Source organism: Podarcis melisellensis (genome assembly GCF_964234715.1).
Source record: "Podarcis melisellensis genome assembly, chromosome: 12".
Lineage (NCBI taxonomy): Eukaryota > Metazoa > Chordata > Lepidosauria > Squamata > Lacertidae > Podarcis > Podarcis melisellensis.
The window spans coordinates 45,788,471-45,812,245 of record NC_138544.1 but is presented as its reverse complement, the minus strand read 5'-3'; the positions used below and the strand labels follow the sequence as shown (position 1 = coordinate 45,812,245).

Sequence of the window (23,775 nt, the reverse complement as noted above, 5' to 3'; positions counted from 1 at the left end):
CAGCTTCCCATCACCTAAATAGCCAAGGAGGAATTTGTCTGAGCTCTATGCTTGGTGGACCTGTCTCAGGGAGACTTCCCAGCCACTTGTCTCAGGATATAGAATGACACAGCCTCATTGCTGTTCTGGTACATTGTCTGAACCAAAAAGTCACATGCCAGAATGAAACACCCAAAGTTCAAGTGGTGAGTACAGTTACATCTTCTCCCCGTGAGGTAAATGCACAACTCTTCTTGGCCCTTCCACTAGTCCAGAGTTGTTTACAGGCCTCTGCACTTTTTAGGTATTTGTGAAAGTGATGGAGCAGAAATTAAAGTTGCTTTGCATTCTTATCTCAGGCTGCCTAATTCCTGAAATTAGACCCGAGCCAAAACACAGCCGTTCTTCAAAATTCACACTTTTCCCAATTTTGCAATGTGGTGCCCCAGCTAAGTAATGTGTACAAAAAATAGGGGGAAGGTTGTGCGTTTGATGCATATAGCAGCGAAGACAGCATATGAAATTGCATTAAGTTAAAGCAAATCGCATGCAAATATGTGTGCGTTATTTAAAGGTCTACACCATCCTTCCTTCAAAAGGGACACCAATGAGATAAAACATCACTGCTAAAAATAGAATAAAGATAAAAGTGTATGTAAATACAACAGCTAATAATTTCAGGGTGGCCAGGAGCAGTATCTTTCAACAATCAAATTGCTGGGTAAACAGGAATGTTGTAAAGTTGCTCCCGAAAGTTCATGAAGAGGGAGATAGACCCACCTCACCAAGGAGGGCATTCCACACCTATTAAAGAAAATTGCATAGCTTGGGTTGCATCTAACACAGTGGTGAATAATACGTTCCATCAGGGCAAGGATTTCTGCTTACACAACAGGACTCCCGCTCCCCGCCACTCTTCTTCCCAGCACATCCCCTAAATCAGTTCTAGGGGTTCCCTCAACCATCTGGATATTTGGGGAGGGTGCAGAAGAAGAGGTGGAAAGTCCCATTGTGCAAGCAGAAATCATTGTGCTGATGGGGCACATGAGATGTTTACCACCCAGAAACGGTATATTTGGATGCATGGGCACTAAAGTACTCTTGAATTTTTGTGAGAACTTGGGAAAAAACAACAACCCAAAAAACTGGTGCAGAAAGGTGGGCAGCCAATTTTAAGATTGGAAAACTGGGAAACAGAAATCAACAGATTTACCTACCCCTACTTTGTACACACATCTTAAGAGCAAATAGGGAGAGCAAATGAAACACAATCTGTTCTTCATCTCTGTGCCTTCTTTGCAAAATTCTCCTGGGGAGTATTTAAACTGGGCTTTAAGCAAAAGGATTCCAGCAATGGAAGACTACAGAAGAACAGTTTTGATGGAGGGTAGTTGAAGGCAAAGACAATTATACTACGTGAATTATACATGGGTTTGGGGTTGTTTGCATGGGGGGTGGGATTTGCAGGACTTTGTTTTAATAAGTACCCACTGTGAAGAGAGCAGCTTCCTCGGCGCTTTTATATTTTAGGCATATATCTGGTGGCGACCAAGCTGCAATAGATTCAGGCAGTTTCAGCTGTGTCCTTTCCACATAGACCTTAGGTTAGCATTCTGCAAAGCCTTAGGAGGCTGTGTGTCTAAATTAATGAGGCAAAATAATTTGTCTTCTGCAGGGTGCTTATTTGTTATTATAAAACGAAGCTCCCCCCCCAATGCAATGTCCTAACTTAGATTCTTCTTCTCACTTTCCCCTTATTTTGCACAATCAGAAAGAAGTTTCGCGATGAGCCATCCCAACTCCAGAACTCCCTCCTTTTCCTTTAAGATTCAGCAAAGTGACCCATCCTCAAGGTGCTACTTTAAATATTTTGCAACTTGTTCTTGGCCACTAATGCAACCAGTTCTTGTGTGGAGATAAGAGACTCTTAAGAGAGAACAGTACAAAGTGTCCTTTAAAGAAGCAGGAACAAATGTGATGAATATTTAGGTCAGCTACCTATTTTCTGAGTACTAAAGTACCTACGGGATTGCCTCTCCTGGTATGCCCCACTGAGGACCTTAAGGTCCATATATAGCAACACCCTAGAGGTCCCGAGCCCTAAGGAAGTTAGATTAGCCTCAACCAGAGCCAGGGCCTTCTCAACACTGGCTGGTGGAACACCCTGTCTCTTGAAACCAGGGCCCTGCGGGATCTGATCTCTTTCCGCAGGGCTTGTGAGACAGAGTTGTTCCACCTGGCCTTTGGCTCAGAATCAGTTTGATTCCCCCCCCTTTTTCTTTTTCCTTTCTCCTCCTATGATGAGATTGCTCCCTAATTGTTTTAATATTGTATCTTAATCTTTTAAATTGTATTTTAATCAGCTTGTTTTTATTATTGGTTGTTAGCCGCCCTGGCTGGAGAGGGCGGGGTATAAATAGATTTATTATTATTATTAATTATTATTATTATTATTAAAGGAATTGATTTGACCAAAACAAAAGCTCTATTCAGGTGCTATACCAGCACAACATGTGAGTAGGGGGACAAAAGTGCTAGTTATGTCCAGGGCTTTTCCTCCAGGTGGAACTCACCAGAACTCAGTTCTAGCACCTCTCACAAGGGCGTGCCATTTTAAGAGAACGAGGGAGGTATTCATGGTGAGTTCCGGCAGTTCTTTTTCTAGAAAATTAGCACTGATTACTGATATGTTCTCCCGGTCCCCCTGTCCAAGAATTGTAAGGCAGCCAATTGCAGAGGACAGCCAAAATGGATATTTTGCATTCCTCCAACCTAGATGATGTGGGGACAGGTTAACAGGAAGCACAAGATCTCCAGTCTTGTGCTTCTGGCTATTTCAAATTTTTACAAGATTGGCTGAACTGAATGTGATTAAACCAGGCTCTTCTACAAGTACACTATTTATCTAAGCCAAATTTACACTAAGCTGAGGGTCTCGCCCTCTTTGCATTTTCATTTACTCCACACAGTCGGCAAAACGATAGCTTCTGTCTTTCCAGATTCGTGGGATATTTCATTAGGGAGAGCGGAAGGGCTACACCGGGAAGAGACATGACAAGTGACTGAAGCTTCTGAATTGGAAGCTGGCTTACACTCTCTCTTTAGCAGGGATGGGGAACCTGCAGATGTCGTTGGACTACAACTCCCATCATCCTCAACCATTGGTCACACCGATTGAACCCGTAGTCCATCAGTGTCTGGAGGGCCACAGGTTTTGCAGCCCTGTTCTACAGGGGTAGACACACACACACCTGGGTTTCTGCTGCTTTTCCATTCTGTCGTACAAAGGCGGCCAAAAATGAAACTCAAAGGCTTGCATTATCCTCCTTCAACCATTTACAGTTCAAACAGCCAAGTCTGTACAATTCACCCATCGTTCTTCTTGGGGCCAACGTACCAATTTCTTTCTACTTTGCCTTCAAATATTTAAATGCCAAGAACAACTTTTAAGCACCGCCATGGTAGACTTTTGACTTTTAGCTAGCCCAGTCTCTGTCTCCACAGCCTCATTCACACCCACACTCACACACCTCTTGAGGTAAAATACACAGAAAAATCAGAGTAATTCATGCCTTAAGTCACCATTCTATAAACACGCAAGTCACAGAGCCAGTAAAACTTGTGGGCGTCAAGTGCACTGAATTGTCTAGTGGAGATAAAAGGACAGTGTGTAAGTGCACAGAGGTCCCATATCCCAAAGAAGGCCTCCTCCACTGCAAATGTATTGCATCTGGGCAATACTTTGGAGTGCCATCACCTGAGCAAGCCTCAGTGAATGGCACAGGTCAGCAATAGGCAGTGGTGAGGCAGAGGTGCCAAACTGCTTGGACCAACCCTCCAGCAATACCCCAATAAATTCAATAAATTCAAAAACAATAAATTCATCCCAAGAGATATGCATGTGTAACATTCAAGGGCTCTGTCACAGCTTTGGATGAATGTGTGGCGGTCACCGAGGCCCAATCTATGCATTCCTATCTCCCAGGTACGTCACATGAAGCCGTTAAGTGAGGTGGAAGCAGTTTACACACACACACACGTTTCTGTGCTGAAAACAAATGCTTCCCAATTTAGAAAATGCAACAAATAGCTTCAAATTTCTTTAGAGCGTATCCCTGTTTTTACATTTACACATCACCTCCATCTTTTGATTAATGCTTATTTATTTATTTGATACATTTTTATCCTGCTCTTCAAACCAGAACAGTTCGCAGATGTAAGGAGGGCAGTGCATGTATGTGTAAATATACAAAAGACACATTGGGACCCTTGGATAATCGAGACTCCCAGTGTAAATTCCCCAGATTATACATACCTCCGTGTGGTCAACACACTGTGAAAATGCAGAAAGACCCATAATCTTTTCCTATAACATGTAACATCCACCAATGCAATCAAGCACCATGTTTGCATATTCACTCCTCCTCCCCCCCGCCCCCCAGTTTGGGAATGAGTTGGTGTGGGTTTCTTTTTTTAAGTCAAGAATCCGCACTCATACCACAAATGGTGCGTGGCTTGTTGGCTGTGCAAACTGCAGAGAGCAAGATAAACTAAGTAGCCTGGCTGGCTTGTGGCTTTAAAACCACGTGGGTGATGCCAACGTTTTGAATATTATCGTGACTTTGAAAGACCAGATTGCAGAAGCAAACATCAGATGTTTAGCATAAATAAATGGTACACCACAGATTAATCAATATGTCTGGTGCAGTGGTTTGTAGCTGCAGGAAAATCTCCCGTCAATGACATTAGGGAACATTTATTCCCACTTTCCCCTTTAAACTTAAGATGTAAACAGCAAGCACTAAGGTGCAATCTAATTACTGTCTGCTCTGCTTAACAATAGAGACCTCTAATGTTTTCCCACTGCCTCTGTGGCTTCCAGGTTACCATTCATATAAACTGAAGCATGCAAAGAGCTGGTAATGACTGGCAGAGGGGGAGGAGACTGGTAATGGCACCCGTATCAGTGAATACGACATAATTAGGTGGTGACATTCATTTACTCCATCTTACAGTTTTTCATATGCAATTTCTAAATTTTAATAGTCTAGATTCCTTAACTGTACTTTGCACCCACTGTTTTAGACTAGCACATATTTAGAACACACAGAAAGCTAGAATTCTCTGGCGAACGACCCACTGAAAACAGAGATTTTGCTTCAATCTCCCCCAATTCCCAGTCCCTCAGGTGGGACCTGTATCAGACATTGTGCCCCATATTATGGGGTTATGGCATCTACAAGCTACATATTATGATATTCTCTGAAAATACATATGGACAAAGGATAGCTCTCCCCCTCCTGTTCTGCTTAATTTGATTAGGTTTGCAATCTGCATGGATTCAATAAGGCTAAACGGAACCATGTTTATGACTGCACAATCACATTGTGTTGACATTGGTCACAACTGGGTCACTGTCTCTCACAATGAACATCGCCTTGCCCAGAAAATAATCTCAGCCAGCCTGCCTGCTTCTATCAGGGAGGCTGCTATTCACTGTAATCCACCATTCAGCTTTAAAGCATCATGCTGGGACTGCCATCCCTCAGGCTCATGCCTAAAACACAAGAGGGGCGAGATCTCCACAGTTTAAATACCAAACCAACCTTTTGCAACTTCTAAGCGGCTGGATATGTGGTCTGTCTAATTCAACTTTCCCTACCCTGCTCCTTGCACTGCCCAGCACCTTCAGGTGGCCTTGGCTATCCATGGGGAATATTTCATATGGACTCGAAGAGCCAAGGATGCTGATGATAATTACAATAACTTTCTCCTGAAGATACAAATCCATGCATACCTGCAGCCTGTGGGTTGAGACTGATCTTTGCAGAGCTTGAACACCCCACCCACTTCCAGCCTGCAACTCTTGCTGTTATGCTTGCAGTCTTAACTGAGCACCCAGATGCAGAGCAGGGATCAGATACTTTTACAGAAAAGAAGGGTTCTAGCCATCAACCTTGAGCCATTTTACACGCCGGACTATTGCTCCCAAATATCTCCGAAGCGACTGACGTATGGAAGCAGCACAGCTTGTGCAGCGCTAGTTCACAGATCCAAGCTTCTCAACAACTCCCTTAACATGTGAGGCTTCAGAAGAATATAACTTGCGGATCAAGAAATTGTGAATCTAGATCTACTGGCTTGCTTTGGCACGTGGGAGAAGGCGATTCCCATGGAAGCAGGCTGAGAAGCATCCAAAGGTGATCTTGGAATAAGGTACCTGGAGGAAATGCAGGCTAGCAGATAAAAAGCTGCATTAGGCATCAGGTCATGTGAGCTCTCAGTGGGATGCTTTCCCTTTCAGCACCAGACCTACAATATAGTGTCATATTCCACAATGGAGACTCCCCCCCCCAAAAAAATGTAAAAGTGGTATTGTCCCAGAATGCAGGAGGGTGGGGTGTCTCTATGTTTCTTGAAGTTCAGAGGTGACTTGGATGAACCGAATTAATTGCATGGTTCCTGGGAAACTAGCTATGGTCACGTCCTCGGAAATTGGAAGTGTCGCTAGCTTCCTCAGCTGGGAGAACGCAGCATTGTGCTGTGTGTCCCTGCCTACTCAGCTGTGGCCATTTGATGGGAAAGCGGAAGAACATAATGGAAAACAATGATGCTAATCTGCTTATACACAGGCAGCTTCTCTGTGAGCGTATACGCTAAGTTTACTAGGCACTAGTACTAAGCAAGTAGTACTCTGATCCTATAGATCAGGGGTCTGCAACCCGCGGCTCCGGAGCCGCATGTGGCTCTTTTACACCTTTGTCGCGGCTCTGGGGCGGATACTAGTGAGGGGAGGAGGCGCATTGTGCACCCCGACACTCCCCACTGTGGCGGGCGCTGTACTGGCTGTGACGTCGCATGGGGGTGGTGCGTGCGTTAGTCACGCACCGTCCCGACGTCACCTTCCCGCCCACCCACCCGCTACATTGTAAGGGGCATGTACACTGGTCACTGCATTGAAAGGGGGCATGGACGCTGGTCACTGTTTTGAAGGGGAGTGAAGAACACACACACACACAAAAAGGTAACTTGTTAATTTAACGTTTATTTCTATGAGGAGGAGTAATTCTGAGGAGTCAAACAAAGAAATAATAAAAAAGTGACAAAAAAGATATTTTTATAATGAGGAGTTTTGCGGCTCCCAGGTTTTTTTTCCTTCGGAAACGGGTCCAAGTGGCTCTTTTCGTCTTAAAGGTTGCAGACCCCTGCTATAGATCTACAAAGCTGAAACAGGACAGCAGAACTGTAGCCTTGGCATGTCCAAGCCAAGTTGAAAAGCAAGCCCCACTCCCGGCTAGAACGCCCAAACTGCAATTTCCCAGGATAGCCTTCCCTACTTTTGCTCTGGTGCGTAATGCGCCGTGCCATGCTGACCACAATGCTTTGGGGATGCCATGCATATTACCATCCCAGTTCCGCCCCTTCCTCTTCAACCCTGTTGCCACGCATCATGCTTGTGCATAAACCGCCGTGCCATTGCGCATTGCAGGTGAAGGTGTCGCAACCCTGTGCTTTGGGCCTAGGCGAGCTCAAGGCACAGTGCCCCCGTCATGATCTTCCGCTCGCAAAGATGGCGGCAGCATCCTCAAAATTTATCAGCCCATTGACAGGAGTGACAAAATTATTAACGGCACCTTTTGCCACTCGTGTCAATGAGCAACTATATAAATTATACAAATAGTCATTATATAATCATTATTATATAAATTATAAAATCAGTATGATTAGTGTTATCTAGAACTGTGCACACATGGCATCTTGAACTTTTCTACCCTATGTGTGAGGAGAAAAATGGTGGGGACCATTTCATCAAATTTCTCCTGGGAGGAAGGAGAAATCTGGAGGCTTCTCTGGGATGGGGCCCATCATTAGCACAGTTTATTTATCCCCCCTCCCCCCCGAAAATCTTCTCTCTTTTTGCTACTGCAAGTGATAGCACCACTGTTGGCCACACAGCCTCCAGTTTACACCTGTCCCTTTCTCAGGACCTCGTGTTCTTCTCAGGTGGCAGCAGGGCAGGCAGAGAGGAAATTAATGCCCACCCCCACCAATTATAATAATGAAGATTATGGGGAGGGATGATACAAAGTGGTATTTTTCAGGAGGGGGGGGGGAGAAAATCTCACACATTTTCTAAATTTAATGTTACCTTCTGAGTTTAATGTTACCCACATGCCAGTTTCTTATTATTCCTGTTGGCCATTTTATCTACTACTTGTTAGTACCAGTTCATCGCGAAGCCTGAATTAAAAGTTAATGGTAAATTGGTAAGAGTTCACTTTGCCTGGTTTCCTACTGTTCGTCCCAAAGCAGTGGCTTTGATACACCTAACATGGATTCCAATAAACGCTTAGGCCTCTTTCCCTCCATGGCTGTTGAATTCCCCCACACTGAACAAGGCAGCCCCTCCTGCCGTGGAGCTATTGTGTTTTTTTCCAGTGACTCTCTTTGTTCTCCTTTCTTCAGACAGGAGAATCCCCTCCCAATTTACTTCCTCCACAACTGCGCATCATTTCATCAGCGTTGCTGCCGTTTCGGGTTTTCCAGGAAAACAAGCTGCTTCCACGTTTTGTAATAATTTTTATCATCACCTTTTATAAAACAATTTGACCAAAAGTAATGTGATATAGCCAAGGGCATAACACCCCCACCTCTCTCATTTCCATATTATTTTTCATTGAAGTCTTACTATAGCCTAACATTTTGGAAGCTTTTTTTTGTTCGAGGCAGGGAACTTGCCTTAAGAGATCTATCAAGCTGACTGATGAGCCTCTGTTCTTCATACCAACCAATTACATTTTTGAAGCCGAAATTAATAGCACTTTCATATACTGCAAGCAAAGCCTCCAACAGGCTATTAATAAATTAGTGATGTTATAAAGGCCAAGCAATATAAGCTGCCAAATTATTTGATGCATTCATACTAAAGGCATATTATTTGACAGTCGTGAGCCACCTTTGAAAAACTAGCAAATTGTTGCACTTCATCAGTCGCCGCAACTTGCTTTTCTGAAAAAATCTGCTACGTTGCCGGTGTTCCTGGACAATGCAAACAGACAGGAAAAGATCAGGTAAAGGAGGCGCGTGTGTGCTTTTATTCCCCACTATTAGAAATTATACAACTTTTGCAAGAGTCAGAGGGGTTTTACATAGGAATGGGACAAGACCGTTCCAGGCCCTTGGAGAATGATGGATCTTGTATTGCCTATCAAACTTCCCCTCTTCTCAGATAACTCATCATTTACGCACACACACAAGTACCAAATTTGTAAACAGTTGGCAAGATGAGAGAGACAGTTGGGTTATAAAGCTGGGAAGAAATTCAAGTTCACTATTATTCACATCGCCCGGGTAATTCTGTAGAGGGTACTTGACCCATATGAAAGCACCTTCCTTTTCTCCTCCTGAATTTAATTATTCACTGTTACTTAGCAATGTTTCTTTTCTATAAAGGTCTAATGTGGGCTTCAGTGGAGTGCAGCAAGAGCAATGGGGTGGAGTATAACTTTAAGGCGGGAAATAAAAGAGGGTTGTTTTGATGGAGGGAAATATTCAAGCAGAATGCAGATTCTACGGTCAGTAATTTTCTTCCTGGGTACTGCAGTTATGTCTATCCTATTGTAAAGTAGAAGGAAGGGGCATAAGGAACCCCATAGAGATTTCTCTTTATAGCGTTCTGATCTTTCATTAAACATTTGTGCACAGCCTTTACACACACACACACACACACACACACACACACACATATATATATATATATATATATATATATATATATATATATGTATGTATATGTATATATATATGTATATGCAGGCATTTCACACATGTCAGTATCAACGCAGGCACTCCCATCACCAAATCTTGTAAATACTCTATTCATCTCAATTAATACGCAAACTCCACTAGAGTAGCTGGAATACGGGTGGAGGGCAAGATTTCAGCTGATCCAAGAGGTCTCACTCATTTGAACAATCATTTCCCGAGTTTGGATACATGAAGCACGAAGTACTTGTACAATCATGAGGCGGAGAAACAAAAACAAAAACCCTTAAGAAACAAGACCAAATTTCTTTTCCTTCTCTTTTTTTTTTTTAAAAAAAACTACATACTGGAAGGTAAAACACCCCAAGTACTCAAGTAAGTAATCAATTTCCTTAATTGCACATTTTAACCTGTACCCCTTTTACCTTTTTTTGTTGCTGCCAGAGTACTTCATTTTATTGCTCTTTCCAACCTTCCCCATTCATTTTATTATTATTATTTTTGCTAGAAAGAGGCAGCTCTACTATTGATGCAATGCTCCGCCACTGTGCAGATATGGAATCGTGAATTCCACAATTTCCCCCTCATTCTAAACGTTAAGTTCAGGCATTGCAAATTGCTACCTAATAGATCACTAGAAATCAAAGGTGAAAGCCGGGGTGGGGAGAGAGGGAAGGGAAAACCCAAAATAAGAGGGGTATTAAAGTTTTAATCAATTTAATTTTAATCTCCAAATCCCAATCCTTGCTCACAAGCTGTCGGGGTTGTGGACGTGTAAGGTAAGATAAGGTGTACACCCTGAAGCCCGACACCCAGCCTATTGTGAGGGGAGACATTTGTCCCTGAATCTAGCTCAAGATGGAACACACACATTTATTACCTTGATGTAAAAGGGAGAATGCACAATGGGAATCCGAAATGGACTCAGTAGCCTTTCCCTTAATTTCATTAATTTTCACAGAAATTTCATTGCACCACAACCTCTTTTTTACACACACACACACACACACACACACACACACCCTCTTCTTGGCTGCACATATTTGTCTCTCTTGCTGCCAACCCTTTGTGCTTGCTCTGCCAGCGTTAACCTTGCCTCTCCTTCCAGATAGTAGCATTTAACTTTGTATGTTTACTTCTCTCCCTGCAAATGCCTCAGATTTAGTCTAACCCCCGGGAGCCCACATGCAAACAATGAGTCAGCTTAATTGCTGCTGGGGAACAAGCAAACAAGGAAAAAATTCAACCCCCTAACTAATATGTGTGTGTGTGTGTGTTTTACTACTAAGAGGTGTCTGGAAGTTTTTTTGTTGGTGGTGTTTTTGGCATACATGCTTATATACACCTTTGCCATCTCCAAGGGCTTCTCGTCCCTAAACAAGCTATTTTTAGAAACCCTCACATGGTTGATACCCAGTTTTGTACAGTACATGCTCCACAATTTCTCAGCATGCTTATCAAAATCTACCGCGTTTAAAATCTCATCGCCCAAAAAAACTCTCCCAAAAGCTGAGCTTTAAATCTAAACAACAGCAAATTCTTCCAAAGTGCTGGACCTGTTTTCCAGTGTCAGCTCAGACCACAGATTGACAATGCAACAAATTGCTGGAGAGAGAGAGAGAGAAATATAATTCTATAAATTTCGGCACTCATTAACTTTAGACGGATTATGAAAAAAGGATAACATATTTACCTGTATCCAAGCTTCCCACCCCTCCTTCCAAACGATGGAGCAAATATATTGCATGCTTACAGTCATGTGCCAATTAGCTGTCAGTAAGTGGTTCCTTGTTTCTAAACATTATTCCGAGCAAGTTCTATTGAAATCCATAAGCTTTGCTTTCAGATTATGGTTTCAGATTTCAAGAGGCAAGCAGAAAAACTTTCACGTTATGCATCTGTGGAAAGGGCATTTGGTAATGATTGAATTTTAAAATCTTCTGAATGATTCACTTTTATAAAGGCAACAGAACAAGAACACGGCAAAAACATAATATAGCCCAAGCTAAGCACCTCTAATTTTAATTGATTAGAGCAGGAAAAGTTACATGTATCCCACTGAAATCAGTGTGACTTAAAGGAACTTAACTTTGGCTGGATCGGGCCCCAAGAACAAAGCAATATTACTTTGACGTTTGCAAGTCATGCGACAAATTTACCTCAGAATCAGTCGCAGAAGTTGAGAAGCTGCTCAGGCAGATTTTAGTTCTAAATATATACTGATTTTTAAAAACTATTTCATCCAATGTAGAATCAAGGTTTCTCTCCTCCTGAGAAAATTCACAATAGCAAAGTGTTTCTAAGAAGAAGCAGATACTTGGAGGTTGTAAATTACAAAACTTTACACCTTTGCAGTGCTAGGGAATCCTAGAAAGTATATGGGGGGAAATGAGGAAACAGTATTATCAAATGAAGATCAGCCATTTTAGCTTCACACGGGTGGTTAAATAAACACCACACCTTTGCAGCATTAAATGTCAATCCATCACGCAGACATTTTCAGTAGAATTCTCAGTTTTCCAAATATAATCAATGCACATTTGTCAGCTGAGCAGCGAGTGTATATGAGCCTTTTATTTTCATTCGCTGTTCAAAGCAAAGCTGAAATGTATCAAGGTATCACCAAGCATCTAAATGATGAAGTGGATGTAAACATTTTTGCAGACATAGGTTGTTGCTTTTAGCACTCTAAAAGTAGAAGAGTATGCAGTAAAGTATGCTTTGGAACATCATTAAATGTGCATATCATTAGAAATATTTCACCATTTTCCAAGAGAAAATGGTACGTATGTGACATAAAAGCACTTTTCCCCACTATACCATGTTGATGGATTTTTTTCTTGAAAAGCAGCAACAAATATTCCTTCACGTTGTTTACAGAGATCTGCTCTTATCTGCTGTTTATACAATTACTGCTAAATAAACCCTACTTCTAAACCCTACTTGGGACTGCTTAGCATCATATTGCCTCTACGGCAGACTAAACACCAATTTACAAAACTATTATCAAACTATCAAATTCAACAGGTTGAATATAAACTGGGCTTTAAAAAAATGAATTTTTTTATAAACCCAGTTTGTTTTTTTTAAATGTAATTTTCAGTGTTGGGATACATCCATATCCACCTTGTTTTATAAACTGTGGGTCTTCAAGTAGAGATCTATTTGTCAAATGAACCCTTTGCTACCTTTTATCCGAAAAGGTAACACAAACTATAAAACAGTCCCAGAACACAGCTCTCTTAAATGATCGAATAATACCCTAACATTGTTATTAAGACTTTGAACTCCTAATACCATACTCCTGTTAACTATCTTCAAAGTAGCCAACATGTGTCAAACTTGTTCTTTTCACTGGTAATCCTTTGTTACTCAGTAACACTAAGAGAGATTAAGAGGAAAGTGTAAGAAATGAGGGAATCTTCATTACAGGTTTTTTCTTATTCAAATGTATTGGCTTAGAAATAGAGCGGCCTTGTGAAATTTGCACAGGAAGCTATCTTAAGATATTGGCTGAAATGAATTATTGATTCTGTTCAAGAGACAAATTTAGAATGTCACTAAGTTTAAAATTCCTAGAAAGCAGACACTGCTTAACTGACATGCACTTTGTACAATAGATACCTTTTTACAATAGATACCTTACAGGTAGAATGTGAAATCTCAGGCAGAATGCTGGCGTACAATTATGCAACACTGGAGATTTAACAACTGAAAGAAACTCCAAAGTTTTATATTTTTATAAATAATTTTTTTGACAATCCCCCCCCCCCGATGCTTCAAATACTATTTCTGAAACTCAGGACACTTCCAAAAGTTCCTTGTGCAACCGAAGTTACAAATAAGATTTTTACTTAAAACCCAAAGAGGAGATTAAGAGGGCATACACAAAACTTTTCATTCACTGACCTTCCTACAGACACATCTGACAGTTTAATTTGTCCATGGCTGCCTGCTGTGGAAAGTTTTAACTGATAGAAGATATAGCATAGAAACAGCCGAATTAAATAAGAATGGATGTGTTCATTCTAAGCATCTCCCAAAACTTGTCTAACCACCATATACATACCGTGGCCTTGATGATACATGAGGCAACAATTAAAACACAAACTTGTGCCCTCTATATCTTAGGCCTCTGACAGACTGACTGCTTAATTCTCAGAGAGGGAAGAAACATTTCCATCCCAACTGCAAAAAGAGTCTTGAGGTGATTGAGTGAGCCGACATAAACTTATCTCAGACAACTCTCGACTAGGTGGAATTTGCTGCTCTGATAAGAGACTTTGCCCTGAACATCTTTGCAGCAGAACACACTTCCCTGAGTGAGATTCTGCCTTACTTTGCGCCTGTCACTTGACTTTCCACTATGATTTCACAATATCTTTAATGGTAACTGTGGAGACAGCATTAGCAATCTGCCGGCACCGTCTCATCCTTCCTTTACGAGGAAACAGGACAGCTTTGGGAAAACCTTTAATCTCAGGCAGACTTTAGCTTTTTATGACATCCGGCAGCTTCTCTCCTTTCTTTTTTGGATTAGGATAATTATTCCTCTGCCATTTATAGAACGCTGGTCCCCTTAGAGAATCAGAGCAGCGTTAGCACACTCCCTAACTTTCAGAAAAGCAACAAACCTTGGCAAGAAAAGCCCATTCACAGCAAGGGCGAGAGAAACGGTAGCTACCCAGGTGCAGCCTGTCCCCAGATTGGGGGCCTTTTTTATTGCTCCCCCCGCCAACTGCACAAACCCTGCTTCTTCGCTTAAAAAATACAACCCCGTGAGGTGAAACGTGATCAGATGAGATGTCATTATCCTCACACCTTGTTAAAAAGCAAACAAACCACCAGCTTGCAGCAAGACTACATACTTACCCTGTCACAATCAACTGGGACGGAGATTATAGTTATCATTTTATTTTTTAAAAAGGAGGCAAATGAAAAACCTGCAATCTGGAAACCTTTTAGAGTCTCAGACTAGTCCAGTCCCCCCCCCCCACTTTCACCCGTTTTACGAATCATGTGATAATTTTTTTACCTCTGACAGGGTCAAAGGAATCACCTGCTAGAGATGTTTTGACTTGCGCTGCGGAATCTGGCTATGTTGATGCCAGCACATGGGAAGGAGGGAGAAAAAAGCTCTTTCTCTTCCCATCACTCTTGGCAAATAATCCCCCACGTAAAATATATACTGTAAACCCCCCCCCCCCTTTACAAGCACACTCCGCCTGCCAGACATTTACCTGCCTGTTTGGGTGGTGGTGGGGGGAGGATTTCGGAGGTAAACGCAGGTGGAGTGAAACAACTGAGACAGCCCATCCCCGAAACCAGCCGCCCAGAAGATGCTCGGGGGATGCCACATCCGAACAAGAGTACCAAAAAGGCATCCCTTCGTCCCCGTCCCCGCAGTAAGTCGGCACAAACAGGACGTCCCCCGCCCCGCCAACCTCTCCAATATCAAACCGATGCAGAAGGCGAAGGCAAAAGGGAAATTTGGGGAAGGGGTGGGGAGTGATAAAGAGCAACGCTTACCTTTCCTCTTCGACCGCCTCCTCCGCCTCCTCTTGGACTTGCATTTCAGTTGGCTCCCCGGCCCTCCCGGTGCTCGGCCGGTGCCCAGGACGGAGGTCATCGCCGGTAGTTGAGGCAACAAGGAGAAGCAGCGGCAGCGCGTTGGCTCCGCGCTCGCCTGGCTCGGGGACCGCGCAGCGAGAGCGAGAAAAGTCGGCTGGCTGGCTGGCTGCCTGCGACGCCCCCTCCCTGCTCCCGATCGCCCGTGCTGGTGGTGCTTCTGCCGCCGCTTGCGAGGTCTACGAAGCCGGGTGGGACTTTTATGAACCAGCAAACCCAGAGCAGCTGCGCGCGGATCGTGCGCCTCTTTTTAATTTTTTTGCTTTTGGCCAGCTGCGCTCAAGTGCCTGCGCTGCGACACTTCCCAAGCCAGGGACGGAGAGCGCGCCGGGCGCAGGTAGAGTTTCCAAATAAATGAATTAAAGGCGACGACCGGGAGGCTCACCTGTGATTCCCTCCCTCTTCTTCCTCCTCGGCAGCTTTCCCTCACTCGCAGGGCGCCTTTGCTTTATCAGGGGCTGGAAATGCACGGCGCCCACTTTTTCTCTCTCTCTCTCTTCTTTCTTTCTGTTTCTTTCTCGCGTTCTTTTTTTTTCTCTCCTTTTTTTTTTTTTTGCACCTCTCTCCTAGTTGTTTGGCCCCAGCAGCCACTTTGAAGGCGATCATGCAGGGAGCGCGTCTATTTGCTGCTGCAAAGTCTAATTAGATCCAATCACAACTGTCTCCTGGCTCTGACATCAGCAGCACCACCAGCAGAAGCGCGCACCCCCCCCCTTCATCCCTACCACCAGCCACCCCCGGTCTCCATCCATCCATCCCTTGTCAGCTTGCACACTCAGCTCCCATTGGGGCTGATGGATGTGTCCGGGACCTGATAGGGAAAGAAGGCAGAACGGGCCCGGAGGGGAGTTGTTGTAAAGGGAATAAAAAGAAAACACAAAAGCCCCACCGGCAACCTGCCGGCCGGTGTACTACTACGAGCCGGCGGCAGAGTTTATTATACATTCCGATCCGATGCATCCTCCCCAGTAACGCACCGCTGCCCCATTTGGGAAAGAAGCGCGTCCCGCGGAGTTGATGGTTTGTGTGCGCGTGCGCCTTACTCCCGAGTAAACGCGCAAAGAGGTTTTCAGCCTGATGGTGCCGTTCTTCGCACTTAAGTCCCACTGCGTTCTCCGAAACTTACCCGGGTGCAAGAATGTAGCCATGAAAAGGACAGTACACAAAAAATGGCCCAAAATCCCCAGCAACACCCCTTTCTTTCAGTGCTTAGTTTACTGCAAACTCTTTTTTTTTTTTACTCCCCTCTTGCAATTTATTTATTTTTACGCATATGTTCCACTATGTTCCAAGGAATTCAGTAAAGTGCCTGAGCTAGTGGCTTTACAAACCGCAGTACCAGAAAGTGCAATCTTTCGCTCAGTCACCAAACAAACCCCAAACCAAAACGCCTTCCTATGCAGTTTCATTCCTAGGCTTGTTTACTGAGAAGTAGATCCCACTATGTTCACTGGGATTCACTCTCAGGTAAACGTATAAAATACTTAATAAATGATACTGTACCAAAATAAAAACACACACATAATCCTTCACACAGCATGTCTGAATATACACGCATAATTTTCCTCGGGAAGGGTAAATCTGGATTAGATGGATGGGGTGCATGCGGGGAGAATATGGCAGCATAGGAATAATAGAATCTTAGATTTATGGAAGGGATCCAAGGGGTCATCTAGTCCAGCCCCGTGCAATGCAGGAATTGCAGCTAAATAATCCCCAATAAGGAGGCATCCATTCTTTTTCAGAACATCCAATGAAGGCAGAGCTGGATTAAACCCTGTGGAGGCCCCCAGGCAGTCAAAGTCTTGGCGATTATCTTGCAAATTATCTTCTAAAACTAAGAAAGCTCAATTGTAATTTTCTTGCAAGATCAAATCAAAATTATTCCGATCCATTGTTGTGGGGCCCCTAATAGGTGTGGGGCCCATAGGCTGGTGTTGAACTCTGCCCTTTTGGTAATCTGGCACTGACTGAAGGAGAGTCTCCCACCTTCCTAGGGAGTCTGTTCCACAGTTAAACAGCTCTAAGGAAAATGCCTTACATTGAGTTCCAGTTTGGGGCCCATCTAACTCACTATCATCTACACAGGCTGGTAGTGGTTCTCCAGCGTTTTATGCAGCTCTTCTTGGAGATGCCACCAGAATACTTTCTGCATGCAAAGCTGGTGCTCTTCCACTGTGCAGGGCAGTAAATGATAAGCAGAGTTGTTGGTCATTGGCAGAGTTACAACAGAAGATCCTCTAAGTGTCCCTATTGTCCTTGATAGTTGTTTATTTCCTTGACATCTGATGGGAGGGTGTTCCACAGGGTGGGCACCACTATCGAGAAGGCCCTCTGTCTGGTTCCCTGTAACCTCACTTCCCGCCAGAAGGCCCTCGGCGCTGGATCTCTGTGGGCTGAACGATGGGGGGTGGAGATGCTCCTTCAGGTATACAGGACTGAGGCCGCTACGGAATGGGGCATCCCTATTTTAATTGGAGAAATGTTGGAGGTTATGCAACAGTCTAGTGCAAACCTCTAGGCCAGAGGTAGGAAATGTTGTTGAACTCCAACTCCCACCAGCCACAGCGGCCAGGTATGATGACAGGAGTTGGAGTCCAGCAGCATTTGCAAGGTGACAGCTTTTCCATCACTACTCCCATCTGCTTTATGTGCTTTTTTTAGCATGGGAAACAGGATGGGCTGCTGGTTGGGGCTGATAGGAGTTGTAGCCCAATGTGCTGTGCAAAAGGGTGTGCAATGGCTGGATGAGGATTCATGTGTTAACCGAGGTCATGTAATTGCCTCTAGAAGTTTGGAGGCTGTGGTCGTTGGCATGATTGGGGATGGTATAAATTCCAACCCTTCTTCATCTTCTTTTTCTTCATCATTCATTTGCCCCTCCATCCATCGTCTTCCCAGTCTCCCTCCCTTCTCCCAGCTCTTCCCCCTTGTGGTGCTGTTGGAAAAAACAGCTGCCAGTTTCACTTCTGAGGTGAAACAGTGTCAAGTCAGGATTCATAAAAAAAAAGGAATGGAGACGTGTCCATTTCACCACTGCCATGCCTTTTCCTTTCCACGTGGTGTTGTGCAGATGTTGCGAAGAAGAAGAAGAAGAAGAAGAAGAAGAAGAAGAAGAAGAAGAAGAAGAAGAAGAAGAAGAAGCAGAAGAAGCAGCAGCTTGCTGTCACAACTAGCACCCATCCATCAAGGAATACCTCCTTGGAAGCACCCTAGATCTACTTACTCCATTCATAAATAAGTCCCACTGTCTTCAGTACAGCTTGTGCACAGGTATGTCTGAACAGGGCTGCAGCCCTAGATTCCTTTAATTCTCTATTTTGACACAGCTAGGGAGGAAATGTGCTATTCTGTACAGAACAGGGTGACCAGGGTTTTTATTATTATTATTATTATTAAAGGACAAGGCTTATTTGCCTTCAGTGTTGAGTGAGATTCCAGCTGGTGCCAGATGTCTTGCTGGGGTGAGGAGAGCAGCACCCGTTGTGAAATAATAATAATAATAATAATAATAATAATAATAATAATAATAATAATAATAATAAAACATTTATATACCACTAGACTGTAATAAAACCTTAAAGTGGTAGGAAAATAATAAAATACAGTTAGCAGGGGGAACAGTTTAAAGCAAGTATTTAAAACATTAGAAAATAGTTAAAAGCAACAATAAGCTAAAACTAGATGAAAAATATGACAACTTCTACATGCCTGGATAGGCTTGCCTGAACAAAAATGTTTTGAGCAGGTGCTGAAAGGAGTAGTGTCGTCAATAGGTAGGGAGTTCCAAAGTATGGATGGTGCCACACTAAAAGGATTGCTTTCTTACAAATTCAGAACGGTATGGCTTACTAAACCATAGTTTATGGCTTAGTGCTATATACAAACATGGCCGATGAGCTGATAAGGGAAATCTTTTTTGGTTTTGCTTAGTTCACAGCAACGGATGAGGGGGAAAAAAGGGAGATGAAGAGGTTCTAAACTGCTGTGTTTAGGAAACCGTGTGATTAGTTGATGGGTACGGAGAGGCTTAAGCAAGCCAAGAAAGAAGGACAGAGAGCAGGAAAACAGCTGTCGACTGAGAAACTCAGAAACCATGAAATATAAACGTTGGCAAAACAAAAGTTAGGCAACAGATTTAAAGGCACAGAGGGCAACAAAACTGGTTTCCCCGTTAACCAGTCTGCCACACCACTGCTCTTTCCCAGGGGGCACCTTTGGGATTCTAGGGCTGAACCAAACTAAGTAGAAATATCCTCAAGCAAACAGTCACAGCTCAATTTCGCTTGCCTTTGAAATTTCCCCACCATCACATTACCCCATTGGGATCCTGCAGGATTTAAGACTGTTAGAGAAAAGGACACTCAGCAATCAAAGATCAGGGAGGACAAAGATCAAGCGAGACCTGTTGGCATTCCTTCCTCCACATAACTATTTGAGGTACTGAATTCTGGTTTAGTGCCAGATCCCACAACAGCAAGGCTGTTCAGAAGATACTGGACCACAGAGAGCAGCAAACGAGCAACTTGTTCCAACAAATATTGGAAGCAGACTGGGGCAATTAAGCCACTGTCTCCAGACCACCTCTTCCAGGCTCCCTTTCACAGCCTTAAAGGGGCATCCCTATGGCTTGAAGATGGCCACTTCTTCTCCATTCCATAGCCTCCTTGCACTGCTGAACTGGTCATGTGCAGTGCAACCTTTGGGGGAAGCAAGATCCATGTCAGTGGTGAATGTGGCCACCCTGCTATCTTGTGCAGTATGCCCCGCACCCTATAGTTGATCAACTGAGCAGCGGGGTTATCAAGCAGGGCACAGTGGTGAGATTTATACATTCCTGTCCATGAAGCAAACCTTTCTGATTTTCTCTCTCTTGTTGCTGCTGCCACCAAGGTCAATGGGGTCTTGAGAGGGCAGGAAAAATTGCTTGAGCCAGGGGTTAGCCACCCCCTGCTCTGCCCTATATTGTATTGTGCTTGTGTCATTGATTAGCTGGACTGGAGGGATGTTGGCACAGCATTTTTCAAAACCATTCCAACCTGGTGGAGGAAAAGCTGTTAGAACCTGTTTTGCAACCGTTCTATAAGGTGAGGGAAGCTGTCAGTTTGGCTGAGATAAAAACATCACATAGGATCTGGAGATAGGAGTGGTTTTGAGGAGCAGTTTGATTACTGAGAAGTGATCCCAGCAGGTAAAGAAGGCAAGGGCCACAACTGAGGAAGGGGGTCAATGGAGAAAACTTTCAGAAATACAGGAACTTGAGGGAAAAGTAGGTGAGTGAGAAGGCTATTTTGGGAGAAAGAAATGAGAAGAATGGAGACTGAGGCAATTTCACATCTTGATTTGAGTTAAAGAGTCAGTAATTGGGTTGCGGGTTGTTGTTGTTGTTGCTATTGTTGGTATAGGAGAAAATGAGGGTGTGCAGTCAAATGGGCACAACTAGCTGGTAAATAAATAGATCCTTGCAAAACAGCCATACAATATGTACTGTTTTAACCATCAGTTCCCATGAAGCCAAATTCAGAAGACTGCATTTTAATTTTCAGAATTCTAAACAGAAAGAAGGTGGAAATGATCAACACCTACTTAACCTCTGTCTCCACCCAAAGGGAAAGCAGGACCCAACCTTGTCATAAGAGAATAAATGATGCAAGGAGGGAGCTGCAACACAATATAGGGAAAGAGGTGGTAATAAGGTGGCAATGAATTCAACTGTCCAGGGCCTCATAAACTGCACCATGGATGGTCATCTGTTATGTGTGAACCAGCTGAGATTCCTGCAATGTGAGGTGGTTGGTCTAGATGAGCCTTGGAGTCCAGTTCTAAGTCATGAAGCACCTGTCAAAGTATTTCTTTATCCATCTCCTTAAAGAGCGATATTGGAAGCAAAATCTGCGAACACGGAGGCAAGGAAAATTATGCTAAATTATTCACATTCTGATTAATCTTTCCTCTGCCTGCACTAAGTCTTGTGAGAACAGCCGGGCCATGTTCATTGCCCCCCCCCCCTTTAGCCTAAAATAAATAAATAAATAAAGTCAAAACTCTCTGGTCTCAATCTAGGTCATCTCCCCTGATGTGAAATGGTTTACTCTCAGTAACTTTCCGGTTATTACAAACTTGTTATTTCAAGTCCTCGATGCCCGTGAAGCTTCGCTGAGCTCTTCCACCCCTTGCGCAAGCTTTCATTTGAAAGTAAAATTGTACTCGCGTAGTCTGGGGACTTTGTTACTCTTCTGCATCTGCGCAGACAACACAGGTCCTATCCGTGTTGGCTCAGGAGGAAGTCCAGTTGATTTCAGAGGAAGAGAAATGAGTCTCGTTGTTTTTTTAAAAAATTTATTTTACACAAAAAAATCAAATGTGGCTTGTGTCCTACTTCAGAGGCCTGTCCTGTATTTGAAGAGCCTCCCAGTCCCAAGTCTAATTTCAACACAAGAAAGCTTTAAATGACAGAGTGGGACCTTGAAGGTGCTCATCAATGGTTACTTAGCAGCATCTGGTCAGCAGACTGAGCAGACACATAAAACACCTGGTGTCTTTCAGTTATGGGGAGAGGCATTGCATAGCTACTGAAAAATCATAGCAATTATTTCTAAAGTTGTGCCTAAACAAATAAATTACTACACGCGCATATTACACAAATTGATGTCCTCTTTTATTTTGGTGACATAAATCTTCTTTTGGGGTATGTGTGTGTGGAGAATGTATAGCTGGCCAGCCAGGAAACTTGTGTGTGTGGACCCATGATTCCTTTGTGGCCATTTCCACACCATACCTTTAAAGCGCCACTTTAAATAGTAATGGCTTCCCCCTATGAATTCTGGGAGCTGTGGTTGGAAAGGGAGCTGAGAGTTGTCAGGATACCTCTATTGTCATCCCAGAGCTACAGTTTTCCAAATGGTTTAAGAATCAACCCCTCTTCACAGGGAACACTGAGAGTTGAAGCTCTGGGAGGGGAATTACCATGCTGTGTGGTTTCTCTCTCTCCACAAATGGTGTTATATTAAAAGAGTTGTTCTTACTCATTCTCCTTGTGGCCACCTCTTCACGATGTTTTTCAGGAAAACAAAGCTTGATCCCCATTTTTGGAAATGCTCCGATGTTACCTGGATCTATTTCATGTGGAGTGCGATAGTAGTAGTAGTAGTAGTAGTAGTAGTAGTAATAATAATAATAATAATAATAATAATAATAATAATAATAATAATAATTTTATTATTTACACCCTGACCATCTGGTTGGGCTTCCACAGCCACTCTGGGCAGCTTCCAACAAAATATTAAAATACCGTAATTCATCAAACATTAAAAGCTTCCCTAAACAGGGCACGTATTGCTGGTGAGGCAAGAACCAGCTGTAAAAAGAAACATGGAAGTCCTTATTTTGGTAAGACCGGAGGTTAATTTGGGGCAATGTTTCAGTAAAAGAGTTAACTGAAGCCAAATTGCATAGCCTTGTCTAGTGGGGATGTAATGTTCAACATGCAATTTCCCTCTTCTGGAGTTAGAAAACAATTTCCCTTTGATCATGGATCTGCCCTGAATGACTAGATTTGGTAGTCTCCAAGGCAACATGAAAAGCAAAGGTACCTGTGTTTTGTACATAAGGGGTGGCAGGAGGGAGGGAAGCACACATTCCAAAATCCACAGGTGGGTTAATACAAGACAAAACATCTCAAATGCGAGCTACTGTGGCATAGTGGTTGGAGTGTTGGACGAGGACCTGGGAGACCAGGGTTCAAGTCCCCACTGAGCCATGAAGCTCACTCAGTGACCTCGGGACAGTCGCTGCCTCTCAGCCTAACCTATTTTACAGGGTTGTTGTGAGGACTAATGGCCTCTTACCTGGTCTGGAGGTGGGCAGCATTTGCCACCCAGTGGCCCCTCACACACCCAGGGGACAAAATGACTTCACCATGGCAACTGGCTGTTGGAATGCCTCCATGGCCGGCTGCCATCCTGGAGTTTGAAATTGCCCTGTCAGGGGCAAGCTGAGGGGTGGAGTCTGGATGGCAGGCCAGAGTGGAGAAGTCCTCACTCAGGTCCGCCACCTGGGAATAAAGGCCAACTGCGTCCAAGCATGGCACCTCAGGCATGTCCCTGCTTAAGCGTCAGCCCTCCATCTAGAGCAGCCTTTCTCAACCTGTGGGTCCCCAGATGTTTTTGAACTACAACTCCCATCACCCCTCGCTAGCAAGGCCAGAGCTCAGGGATGATGGGAATTGTAGTCTAACAACATTTGGGGACCCACAGGTTGAGAACCGCTGATTTAGAGGCTGATAATGATTATGCATGCAATGCCTGAGCCAAAGCCTACCTGCATCCGTAATCAATAAACGTTGCGGCCAATTTTAAATTGTTTACCTGGGTTTCCCTCCTCTGGGAGTGGGGCACTGCAAGT

The 23,775-nt window shown here is 43.7% G+C and overlaps 1 protein-coding gene across 7 annotated transcripts in view; it reads right to left on the bottom strand.

Moving 5' to 3' along the window:
• ADARB2 (adenosine deaminase RNA specific B2 (inactive)) overlaps positions 1 to 15,941 on the bottom strand; it is a 363,889-nt gene extending 347,948 nt beyond the window's left edge. For 5 of the 7 annotated variants that reach the window (XM_081931677.1, XM_081931679.1, XM_081931678.1 and 2 more), the window contains exon 1: positions 15,274 to 15,941. In XM_081931677.1, coding sequence (XP_081787803.1) covers positions 15,274 to 15,373 — 100 coding nt within the window. In that variant the 5' untranslated portion in view covers positions 15,374 to 15,941. Of the gene's footprint in view, positions 1 to 14,779; positions 14,848 to 15,273 lie in introns of those variants that run through there. The other 2 variants (XM_081931681.1, XM_081931682.1) reach the window with 2 other exon arrangements.
• Between the last annotated feature and the right edge of the window lie 7,834 nt (positions 15,942 to 23,775).